General features: G+C 44.2%; 2 protein-coding genes and 1 long non-coding RNA gene across 3 annotated transcripts; all 3 read left to right on the top strand.

The window, feature by feature from the left end:
- Positions 1 to 172: 172 nt before the first annotated feature.
- Positions 173 to 2,840, top strand: LOC103976236 (probable lysophospholipase BODYGUARD 3). Its single transcript, XM_009391449.3, has 4 exons — positions 173 to 1,024; positions 1,116 to 1,450; positions 1,560 to 1,759; positions 2,418 to 2,840. The coding sequence occupies exons 1-4, from the start codon at positions 475 to 477 to the stop codon at positions 2,740 to 2,742; spliced, it is 1,410 nt and encodes a 469-aa protein (XP_009389724.2). The 5' UTR covers positions 173 to 474; the 3' UTR covers positions 2,743 to 2,840.
- Positions 2,841 to 5,452: 2,612 nt separating this feature from the next.
- LOC108952944 (uncharacterized) lies at positions 5,453 to 6,345 on the top strand. Its single transcript, XR_010485688.1, has 2 exons — positions 5,453 to 5,784; positions 5,870 to 6,345. It is a non-coding gene; the product is annotated as an uncharacterized LOC108952944 (long non-coding RNA).
- A 3,491-nt stretch (positions 6,346 to 9,836) lies between these two features.
- LOC135609142 (transcription repressor OFP8-like) lies at positions 9,837 to 11,530 on the top strand. The gene has a single exon (XM_065102235.1). The coding sequence runs from the start codon at positions 10,430 to 10,432 to the stop codon at positions 11,108 to 11,110; it is 681 nt and encodes a 226-aa protein (XP_064958307.1). The 5' UTR covers positions 9,837 to 10,429; the 3' UTR covers positions 11,111 to 11,530.
- Positions 11,531 to 12,101: the final 571 nt, after the last annotated feature.

Raw genomic sequence — 12,101 nt, 5'->3', positions numbered from 1 at the left:
TATTCACGTGCCTTTCATCTGTCTTTGCAGTGTATTGTCTGTACAGTACCATGAAAGATCGAGGCCAAATGGTAGCCAGGGAGTTCAACTACCACCTACCCCTTCTCCTTTCTTGAACAAGCGATGTTAATGACCGCCATCAATTCAGCATCATCGAACACTGCCCCGCCATTCTCTGCACCTCCTCCATCTCCGACCGCTCTGCTACACACATGGCAGCTTCGTTTGCAAGCCATCCTTAACCTTGTCTCTTTTAATTCCTCACTGCACCTGTTTCAGGTTTCCATTAGTTGGCTGCATGGTAGAGAACTCCAGATGCCCACTCCCTCGGAGATCAAGCACTCTCCTGCTGCTACTATTCTCTTCCTCTTCCCTAGCTTCTTCTTCTGACGTCTGGTGGAAGTTGTCATCCACATCCTACATACCAACATTGCAGTGTTCTCGTAAAAAGAGGCCAAGCCTTGGCTGCCGGCAATGGTGATCGCCGCACGGGTCATAAACGATGTCCTGAGCCTCGTTGTGTTTACTCTGCTAGACTTGTTGGATGTGTTCCTCTGTTTGGTGTACAAGTTGGCTGATTACGCGCTGGAGGCCGAGTGGAAGCCCTGTTACTGCTCCTCCGCGCGAGATATGATCCTTGTCGCTGAAAGGAGTGGCTCAAAAGTCCTTTCGTTGACCTCCTCCACCAAGCTGCAACTAGACGATATCTCCGACACGCTCTACTCTCGGTCCTCGCTCGTTGCTGAGGTCTCGAAAACCACTGTTAATGAGCTCCGCAAGCTCAAGCTTTTCGGGCACCGCGGTGCGGTTTCTACAGCTTCTGCCCGCGTCCGGTCCTCCACGGCAACCGCCACCACCTTCACCACTAACTCCACCATCATTCACTTGCTCCAGGGCAAGATTGGCGGCCACAAGCCGCACGCCGCCCGGAGCTGGATCGACTGTGGCTGTGAAAGTTGCACTCGTTGGAGTTCCCCTTCCGGGTCGCGCGATACCCTGTTCGTCCATGCCGAAGGTCCACAAGGTGGTATTACCGAATCATATGAATCACTAAGTGCAGCTCTGTAACCAAGTGAAACCATAAACGATGATCTCATTTGCTTGATGCTGGACAGACGGGAAGATGGCGGAGGAGGATGTGCTGTTCATTCACGGATTCATATCGTCCTCGGCGTTCTGGACAGAGACGGTGTTTCCGAACTTGAGCGAGACTACAAGGTCGAGGTATCGCCTGTTCGCGGTGGACCTGCTGGGGTTCGGGAAGAGCCCGAAGCCGCCGGACTCCCTGTACACCTTGAGGGAGCACGTCGGCATGATCGAGCGGTCCGTCTTGGATCGCTTCGATGTCAAGTCCTTCCACATCGTGGCGCATTCTCTTGGGTCCATCCTCGCGCTGGCCCTGGCCGTCAAGCACCCCGGCGCCGTCAAGTCGCTCACTCTTCTTTCGCCGGTAACAAAGTCATTCCTCCATTTTTATCATGGTACTTTCTAATGTGCGCTCTGCGATCATGTTTCACTCATAAGCTAAAACGAGGAAGGGCGGCTCTGCGTTTCGGCAGCCGTATTTTCCAGTGCCAAAAGGGGAGCAGAGGACGCAGTATGTGCTGCGGCGGGTGGCGCCACGGAGAGTGTGGCCGTTGATGGCTTTCGGGGCCTCGGTGCTGTGCTGGTACGAGCACATCAGTCGGACGGTGAGCCTCATCATGTGCAAGAACCACCGGCGGTGGGAGCTAGCCTTCAAGTTCGTCACCTGCAACAGGTCGGTACTGTAGCAAATCTATTGTTCCTTAGTTCAAAGTTCAAAACCATATTAATTCACGTCACAGCCTCAATAACTTCTACGTTGATGGCTCTTTGTGCTCCTATCCAAATATGGTGTTCACATCTTCGACTCTGTCTGTCACTAATTCCGGAACACAATTTATCTCAGGAAGAAAACTTCAAGTACAGTGAACGGACCCTGTTTCGGTTGAGAATTAGATATGGCTGGTGGCACCTACATGAACCAGTGGGTAAGAAAATTAAGTTGAAGGACGGTCCATTAACTCACTAGTTTGTCACTACGATTGCAGTTCAACGGTGGTGTTGAACCACCATTGTCGTCCGGTGGTGTTAGATTAATCGAAGTTATATTCCATAATTTGATAGTAAGTACATCTGGTAGATACTTTGTTATACTCAAAACAGTAAGTATTCCACATTCAATAAGGTCACCAGTTCACTCACTAACAAGCCATCGTCCACCATCCCACTAGGCACTTATGATCCAGTAACAGAGTACAGTACTTCTGAAGCACTTACCCCATTGAAGTGTCGGATATGGCGTCCACCCCACCATCCTAGTTGAGACTTCATGTCCGTTAAACTAAGATGAGAGTTCGTATATCACAAGTACCTGACTTGCTGTGTGGTTGCAGGATTAGAACGTATTTGATGGATGGTTTCTTCTGCCACACCCACAACGCCTCATGGCATACCTTCCACAACATCATCTGTGGCAGCGCTGCCAAGGTCGATGGCTACCTCGACGTGGTGAGAGAGCAGCTCAGTTGCGACGTGATCGTCTTCCACGGAAGGGACGACGAGCTCCTGCCGATCGACTGCAGCCACGCCATCCAGTCGAAGGTCCCTCGAGCTCGTGTGAGGATTGTTGACGATAAGGATCACATAACCATCGTCGTCGGCCGGCAAAAAGCCTTTGCCAGAGAGCTCGAAGAGATTTGGAACAATGCTAGTCGCTGATATGATATCAACACATAAAATAGAAATACTATCGCCTTTTTCTCTTTCTGTACTTTATATTCTTAAGTAGTTTGAATTTCTTTCCAAGTACCGAAAAGCTTGCAGCTTCTCGTTATTCTTTTGCGTTTGCTTGCCAGAGAAAAGATATTATAAGCCCACAGTCTTCAGAAAGAAGTATTGACCTTGAGCTGCATGAGCATTCCGCTCTTCAAGGTCTTTTGTACAACCGCGTGGATTGATATGCGAACACGCCGTCTGCACGCATTAAATGCTCGTCATGTCAGTGTTATGTGTTTCATGTCAGAAACGATCAAATGGTGCTATAAATGCGAGATTCACATGCTCATGACCTCGATGAAGCTGTTGCCCGTGAGAGAGCATTGACTGTCTTTGTTCTACATTCGACATTCCCAACCCATGGTACGCAGATTATGTATCTTCTTCCTCACAGTACCGGAGGTTTCTTCTACCTTGGTCTGATTCACGCCTCTATATAAGTTCTCCTAGACTAATACTACAAGACATTTTGTTCCTGATTAGGGTTCATTGTGTTCTCAGCATATATAAGACTTTGGATCAGCACACGTGTAGCACACAGCAAATATTAAACTTCCATGATTTTTCTGTGCAGTTTATCCCCATAAGAAAGCTTGTTAGGAACTCAACGCTCCACCTATCTGTACCACATTAAATCCGCTGAGAAGTGGAAAGAATAGTAGCTTACATTTCACAAGAGACTGCAAAGTTACACCACGGTAAATCAAGGGGAAAACACTTGGAGAGACGATCGTGTGATAAGTCGACCATAATGTTCCAAACAAATTTTAATGGTACAGTGTTGGTGAGCTAAATTCTGAAAATAAGACAGGGTAAGCAATGCAGGTGGGCAGATGATGGAAATCCCATTTGGTGTTTAGGAAGTCATAACCAAAGATGACCTTCCTACAGGGACTTACCGGTTTGAGTCTTAAGCTGAGCTTATGGTGGAGTTCCACATGGTTTCTTCTATCCAGTTTGAGCAACGAATAATTTCAGTGAGAGTTCGGAAAGTCTCTTGCTGTATTGTTTTACTTGCACGGAAGCTCATCTCATCTAATGAAAACAATTCAGTGAACTTCTGGTGTCAAGTCCTGTGTGTTAGCTTCCAGCTAGATGATCCTCTCTTCTCACCCAATGAGACATGAGAAACCGCAGCCACAGCCTGATGTTAAACTACAAAGTGCCAGCCTGCTAAACTACATAAGAAGATTTTGTATGAACATTAGATATTTTTCGTTCTAGGATTTGATAGTGTTGAGTGACATGCTGATTTCATGAACAACTTCTATAGAAACACAGCATAAGGCTAACTGATTTGATGTGAGGATAACTCGCTCAGTTGTATCCTTACATATTTATGATAGATTTGATGTACAAAGAACGAAGGGCTTGTCTTTTTTTCCTTCATATATGATGGATGATTCCTTCAATAATAATGTTCAATTTGGATGCTTCTCTTTCATAACCTAAAATGATCTTTTCAACGTCATCTCAGCGTGGTTTTAGTTCTCTCCTCTCCTCTCCTCCAATATGCTGCTGCATTTCCACCGAGCGGTCCGTGTCCTCACCCAATAATATGGATTGATTTGTCATCTTAACCTTTACAGATCACAACACCAACCTGTATCGCACTCCGTCAGTGTTGACTTCCCTGTCTAGGATGGGCCACACATCAGAATCATGTAGGTTCTCGTGATCCTTCATCAACGAGAACAAAGATATATTTTCAGATACAGTTAAAATCTATTAATTCTTTTAAGTAATAAGATAATTGTATTTGTTTTGAGTCCATACAAGATTCAGTGTCACCCCACCTTTGTGAATGGGACTCATGGCTCAGGCGAGGGAGACTCGTCGTGACTCACCCTATTACGCTCGGACAGGTTGGTGGGCCACTTCATTCAATACGTGGCTCGATTACAATTATAGTTAGATAAGACCAAAACGAGACAAAATGGTCACATGAAGTGGTCGGACATGACCCTGAAGAGATGATATGCTATGTCGCACTAACGCAAGGCATTTGGGTGTAACAAGCAACTCTTGTTGTTTTCCGAAACCCTTCGATTTACTCGACAACTTCCAATCAAATGTTTAGCATTCAATTTTTGACGACTTTCTGGAGAAAAAAACACTCGAAAAGAGAGTTTTTTTCCTGAGAATCATCTCTTATTTTCAATATTTTCAAATAATATTTACCTAATATTTAGAATAACATTTTTTTTCTCTCTTTTCCTATAGATGGATCCAAATCAGTATAATTATTATAAAAAATAATGTTATAGTGATAATACTAGAAAAATACTATAACACAATATTTTTATTTTCAATAATACTAAAATAATACTATAGCATACTGTTTTCTCATATATTATGATTTTTTTAGTATTACTGAAAATATATAAAAATATTATAATTGGATGATTCACCCTATCGATCGATCTATAGGACTAAAAAAAGAGATGAAAAATTGAGTTACTTTAATATTCTAAAAATATGGGACGCTTCTCCATGAAAACCTAAAAAGGACAATTCGCCCTTCAATTTACTTGTGCTTATGTTCTTTGTTTTGTTGTATTTTTTGATTTGATTAAAAGATATTTACTTTCTGATACTAATCAATTGTTGCACAGAAATGGGAGTCACAACACAGTGCATGGGATGTAGAGACCTAAGCATGTCAATTCCGTAGCCATTTGCAGATTAGAGCGTCGATGCTTCGCATCGATCTCATCGCTCTCGAGAGAAAGTACTGCAGTGAATTCCCTGTGTTCAGGTTTTGTTATTTCAGCCAGATTAGACTCCAAGAAAAGGTGATGCTATTTTATGTGGACCAGCCTGTTAAGAGAAACCAAATCCAAATACTGAAACCTTGGGAAATGTTGCAATCGCCATCAAAGCTTGGGTCTTCTTTCCATTCTCTCCAGAGCGTAGTGAGAGGCTCGTGAAGGGAGTGTGACATCAGTGCACAATGACTCCTATACAAGTCGCAGGAAAGCCAGCGTGAGTGTTCTTCTCTGTATTATTAGCAGACTTAGCATCCTACATGTTACATGTTCCCCGGCTTTCATTGAACGGAGGATATCAGCATCTCAGATATGAGGAAGGTCTCAACCGTATCCATGGATGAGCCGGTGCAGGAGGATAGAGGCCCCGCCCGCCACCGCGGCACGTCGGCCGGCGGGCACAAGGTTCGGCAGGTGTTGGCCAACGGCTGCATGCTACTGGCCGGTGTCGGCGGCGGCACGCTGCTGGCGTGGTGGGCTCTCTCCTTCCACCAGTCTAACGAGCAGCTATGGATGGTGCCTGTGGGCCTCGTCCTCGCGGGTACGCCGGTCGTCGCGTGGCTGTCCATCTTCGCTTCGGGCATCTGCCGAAGTCTTCAGCTGCAATTCGCTGCTGCACCGCCTGCGTCTTCCGGACCAGAAGAGATGATCAGAGGAGAGGGAATGCAGGAGTTCCCTATCCTTTGATATCTACTATTATTTTCTGTTCCTTTTCTTTTGTTTTACTGGTTTTATTTGACAAATTATTCGAATCAGATCGGTTGATATGTTGAAATTATTGGATGAAAGAAGATTTTGTCATCTTAAAAAAATGCATGAATATTTCAGAAAAACAAAGAATATCTCGATAGTTTTATGAATGTATTGTACTCTCACCTTCTATAAGCAGATGAGAAGAGGTTTTACAACCATGAAAATTCGAAGTCAACAAAGTTAAGACTTTTATTTCTTTCTCCATCATATTTTTAACTTGATCAACTTTTAAGTCTATTGTTATACACAAAATGCACTCTATAATAACTTGCCAACGTGATCATGAATGATTGGGAAGTCAACATCTCGTTGGTGTATGACTAATCGAATAATTCTTCCTTTGTTACTCAAAGCTCGTGAATCATATATAAGAATAAAAAGGAGGTGCCCAGCTTAGGCTATGCGTGACTTAATTTTTATATCCATATCGATTATTTTCTGAGGGATTTGTGGATATTATTGTAAAGAACACAAACATAATTCCCTTGGTCGCAAGAGCTTAATAATATGAAAGCACATGGCTTTACCCCCTCTGTTGAAGATGAAGAGAAGGATATATATGGTAGGTAGACTTCTCTGCATTCTTCTTCTGCTTTTCTACTTGTTGCAAGAAGAGAAAGCCAAATCACGGTTGACCAGCCCAGGACTGGTGGTGGTGGTATTTGGGAATGGAGAAGAGAGATGTGGCCCGGTGGTATATGGGGGCAATGACGACTTGGGAGAAGAGGGCTGGCTGAGGCAGTCAGTCTTCTTCAAAGCTATCAATCAGCTTGGGGACTCGCCCTTGGAATTAATGAATGAGGGGGAAGTCTTCGACACCGAAGGGATTTGGAGCAAAGCATGGAGGGCCCCCCAAACTGCCGGAGATTGTGGGAAAGGACATGTTGCTTGCTCCACAATCACAAGACGCAACAGATGGATGGGGGCCTCGATCTCATCTTCTTCCTGGGTGTCATTATGTACTACAAAGTGAGTTTAAAGCTGAGAAAAACGATTGGGGGTGCCTACTGCCATAATGACATCGTGTAAAATTCCAAGGGAGGATAGGAATTTTTTAATTTATATAGATTTTGAGTTATGGAACATCGTGTAAAATGATTTTCAAAAGTCTTTTCTTCTGATGAATGATTGGAATGAGGTAGAAAAGAAGACTTTTGCTTTAAACACCAAGGGTATGAATGTCTTGTTTTGTATTTTGGATAAAAACAAGTTCAATCGAGTGTCCATTTGTGAAACGATTTTCGATATTTGACACACATTTAAAATCACGAAAGTACTTTATGAATTGTTTCGGATGAATTTTCATTATAGTCTTATCCCACACAAAACACAAACTTTGGTGGGCCTTCAAGGTTATGTCAGTTCAAAATCGCATCTATTACCATGTTTTTTTTAGGTTGAAAATCACATAAATATATACATAAAACGCGCAGGTAAAAATGCATTTTGATGGAGTGGCTTATGTGAAACGGCATCGGTTTTACATAAGCCACTACTGTAGACCTCGACTCTACGTTCCATTGTCCATGTTGCACCTCCTCTACCTCTTCCTCCATCTTCCTCGAGGAGGATTTGGTCTTTGGTGATCCTGCCGCCGCTGATACCACCATGTCTTCCTCCTCTACCAGCGCAGAGCATGACGAAGACCTCCCAAGAGGACCCATAAGTCCCAAGAGGTTCTTCTTCTCTCCGCACACAACAAAATCCATAATGGAGGAGGCTAAACCCGAGCTGGGCACCCGAAAAGTTCTAGCCTTAGGCAACACGTTGTCGATGAAGGCCGCCTTCTATGACGAGAGTGTAACGATGACCATGTCTTCCGAGGACCCGTACCAGGACTTCAGAGCATCCATGGAGGAGATGGTGGTGGCACACGAGCTGAAGGAGTGGGACAGCCTTCAAGAGCTTCCTAATTGGTATCTGAGGCTGAATGAGAGGAAGAACCGCAAGGTCATAGTGCTGGCTTTTGTGGATTTGTTGATGCATCTCATGGATCAAGATGAAGAAGTCTTGCCCGAAAGCTAGCCTCCTCGCTACCTCAGCAAGATATATATGGGCCATTATGCAGTGAATTTGATATCATGATCATGCATCTTCTTTTTCATCTTTCTTTTTTTCAGTTTTTCTCAGCCAAAATGTGAGTTTTCTTTCTCACTTGTTGCCTCAGTAAGATGCAGATCAGTGAGCAGTGAACTCGATCTCATGTTCATGCATGTAACCTTGGCGCTGCTTTCTCTTCAGGAAATCAAGAAAGCTAGTATTTTGCACTTCCTCTAGTGGAAAAGCAATCTTAAAATGATGTTCATAGTTTGGTGATAGTTTGATCTGAAATCTTTTTCCATTGTATTGCAAGAAGAAGATAGCACGTAACCTACTTCAGCAGGACGGTTCTTTGGAATGAACCTTACCAAGTCCCAGACTTGGACAAAAGAATGTCGTCGCGGAATGAAAGCTCCTGTAGCCTGTTGTTCTTCAGATTCAAAATGTTTAGGTTTCACATCTTCTGATATAAGAAACACAAATTACGGTACATATTTGAAGAGTGAAAGCCATCCTGCGCATGGTAAGGGTTAATGACAGTATTCACAGCGGTGGAATAGTATTAAGGGGACTCATGGTGTTGAGACCCGTAGTTTTCTTCATCACAGTGATCAACACACTACAGGAGCTTGAACTCCAATGACGTGTCCTGCAAGGAAAAGAAGATTCAGGATACGCTTAGGTAACCCACACTGTAGGACACAAGCCTTGGCATCATGCATTCAATGTTATTCCTTTGGATCTGGTTACGTAGCTTTGTGATGAGAGAGATGCTGTGTATCACCAGACTTGTCTATTTGTCTGTGATTGCAAGGGTGTAGAAGCATACCATAAAGCAGGTAGTGTTTCTGCCTACCACATGGTGGTTCTTCTATCTACCTGTTATAGTGGTACTCCTTTACATTATGGAATAGTATGTCTCATAATTCATTCGTGATTTCTACTGTTTATTATCAGCGGCTAATCAACTTGTGGATCTAAATCAAACAGGTCATGGAATCTGGGCTGGTCCAATTGTTGGGTCTTTTCTGGGTTCCTCTTGAGTCTGAATTGTTGTGTATGTGCTATTTTTGTGATGTGATAGATGATACTTTTGCCATCCATTTCTCTTAATTAGATGATTATTGCTTAGATATATATCATCAAGACCTTCTCAATACATTATTACTTGGATCAATACAAGCAGCATACACAGTGTCCCTACCCTTGGGTGGATGTTAGATGAAAAGCCAGCCTCACCGAAAGGAGCCTACTGTCGAACATGAAGGTTTTCTTATTTTGGTTGGTTGAAGCAGGTGTTATTATAACTTAGCTTATCCATCAAGACAGATCGGTCCACATAAATGTAATCATGCAATCAATTCATCATCACCCACAGAACCAAAAGCTTTTCTTTCTTCTCAGCTACCTGCCGGCTTAAAGGCCTTCAATTAGACTGACTACAGCCGCCAGGTAGGTCCGCTGCGCATCACTTTCTTTACCTAAGAGTTCGTTCATCTGTATCGATATCATAGGCATATTTATTTTCGTATTAGAAACCATTTGAATCCTTTAATCTAAAAAGTTGATGTCAATTTTCTATGAAAAGTTTCTGCTTTAGACTACTGTATATTTTCTAAGCCATGTAGTCTAACCGATACAAGCTGCATCCTTTTCTTATCTCATGATCTTGGCTTTTATTCTTCTCATAAACAACTATATAAGGATAAACATATTGGAACAGTACACGAATCCTGCAATGGTGACTGGAATTTCCTACCCGAAGAGGTGTCTTTAGAGAAACATGTTGAAGACGATTCCGCAAAAGATTTAAGGCTTCTTCTCAACTTGTCCATAATCCAATTGTCTCCCTGTTATTTAAGTACTCGTGTGATGCAAGCGTAGTTCTAACACGTCTCTATGAAGGCCAATCATCATGTCGAACATCACACTTTGAATCAAGGGGAGAATATTACTGAGGTGATTACATCCGTGAGCTACTACATAGGGGTGGGAGGAGGAGGAGGAGGTTGTACTCCGGTATAAACAGTCCCCACACTGCAATAGATCGCTACCAGAAGAGAGGAAAGATGAGTACGAGTGCCACGCAGAAGAGGAGCAGCAGCGGCACCTTTCTGGGCCTCGGCTGCGGCTGCAAGGACTCGAAATCGGTGTCGGTGTCGGTGTCGTCGAGCTCCGTCGATGCGAAATCCGTGACACCGGCGCCATTGACGCGGAGGGCCAGGGAGCTGTCGTCCGCGGACACCATGACCTTGTCCTCCCCCTCCACCTTCTCCTACGGGGAGGAGGAGGTGAAGATGGAGAGCTCCGCTAGCACGCCCAGCCTCTTCGGTCTCCTGCGCCAGCTGAACGAGCTGGAGCAGGACGTGACTTCGTGGGGACGGTGCACTCTCCCATCCCCCGCTCATATCAAAGAAGGGGAGAAGAAGAGATTGCATCAGCGAAGCGGCAGTGAAGGAGGAGGGCGGAAAGTGGAGGAGAGCGTGGCGGTGGTGAAGGAGACGAAGGACCCACTGGGAGAGTTCCGGAGATCAATGCTTCAGATGATCATCGATAAGGAGATCGTCGATGGCGAGGAGCTACGGGAGCTGCTCCGCCGCTTTCTTGCTCTCAACTCACCACGCCACCATGACACAATTCTCCGAGCATTCGCCGAGATCTGGGAAGAAGTATTCGCCGGCTACGAGACCACTCCCGACCTTCTTCACCACCGCAACCGTACCAGACTTCCCGTTCCTCGGCACTTGTAACAAGAACAAGAATCTATGTATCTTATCGCTATTCTTCATCTATGTTCTTCAATGAATTAATTACACGATGGTAAATGCTGAGGTTCATGTTCTATCTTAGTTTTGTCACTTCCCGTTTGTTTACGAAGATTAGTCTATCATGGAATTAAGCAGAGGAAACCATTAGAGTACTTTCGGTCCGTGAGTTTGGTTTCTTGGCAGTGGCCAGGGTGGGCAAGGAGGACAAGGCGGATTCGAAGGGCACATTCTGTCGAAGCAATGGCCACTGCTTGTGCATGGGAGCAGAACACAATGCGCCGGAGCTCGTATAGATGTCATCTTCCTTGTTGGTTTCAGAGACCAACCACTGCAGTCATTACTGCTGCCATCACATCTAAAAGTTTCTGTTTGCTACTGTTAAACCATGTGGTTGATTAATTACTTTAGCAGACGCTATAAGAAACTTCTCGATCTGATAGCATTGTTGTCTCCATGTCCTCCAAATTGTGACGAACTTGTTCTTCTCTGCTGTCCATGTCGTTGTCACCATCTTTTGTGTATATTTCTGTATCTTAGAGGGACAAATTCATATGATATAAGAGCTATCAAGACGAAGAGTGATAGAGATTCTCCACTCTTGGCATGAAATGTATCAGTGTGATAGGTAGGTAGGCCCAAATATAAGAAGGTTCCCTATGCTGAAGCTGATGAATGAGATGCAGGGTCGTCTACAATCGGCAACAGCTCAATCATGACGACGGCCCGTCCAGTGCCGAGCAACATTATTAGTTAGGCATACCAGCTCTGGGCTTTGCTGAGTACTAGTTGAAGGCCCCACCTCAACAGGCTTATGGTTTGAACAGTACAATTACCACGATGCCAATCAAATCAAATTAAGAACCGTTCCTGCTATGGTTGCAATTTAGATTTAAAAGTTGTTGGAATCACCGTACAAAAAAATGTTTTCGTCTTTAGAAAAAACAGTGAAAAAACATTTTTACGAAATGGAGAA

This window comes from Musa acuminata, chromosome BXJ2-4 (genome assembly GCF_036884655.1).
Source record: "Musa acuminata AAA Group cultivar baxijiao chromosome BXJ2-4, Cavendish_Baxijiao_AAA, whole genome shotgun sequence".
NCBI classification, from domain to species: domain Eukaryota; kingdom Viridiplantae; phylum Streptophyta; class Magnoliopsida; order Zingiberales; family Musaceae; genus Musa; species Musa acuminata.
Note: the sequence above shows the minus strand (reverse complement) of the source record. Positions and strands in the feature narration are given on the sequence as shown.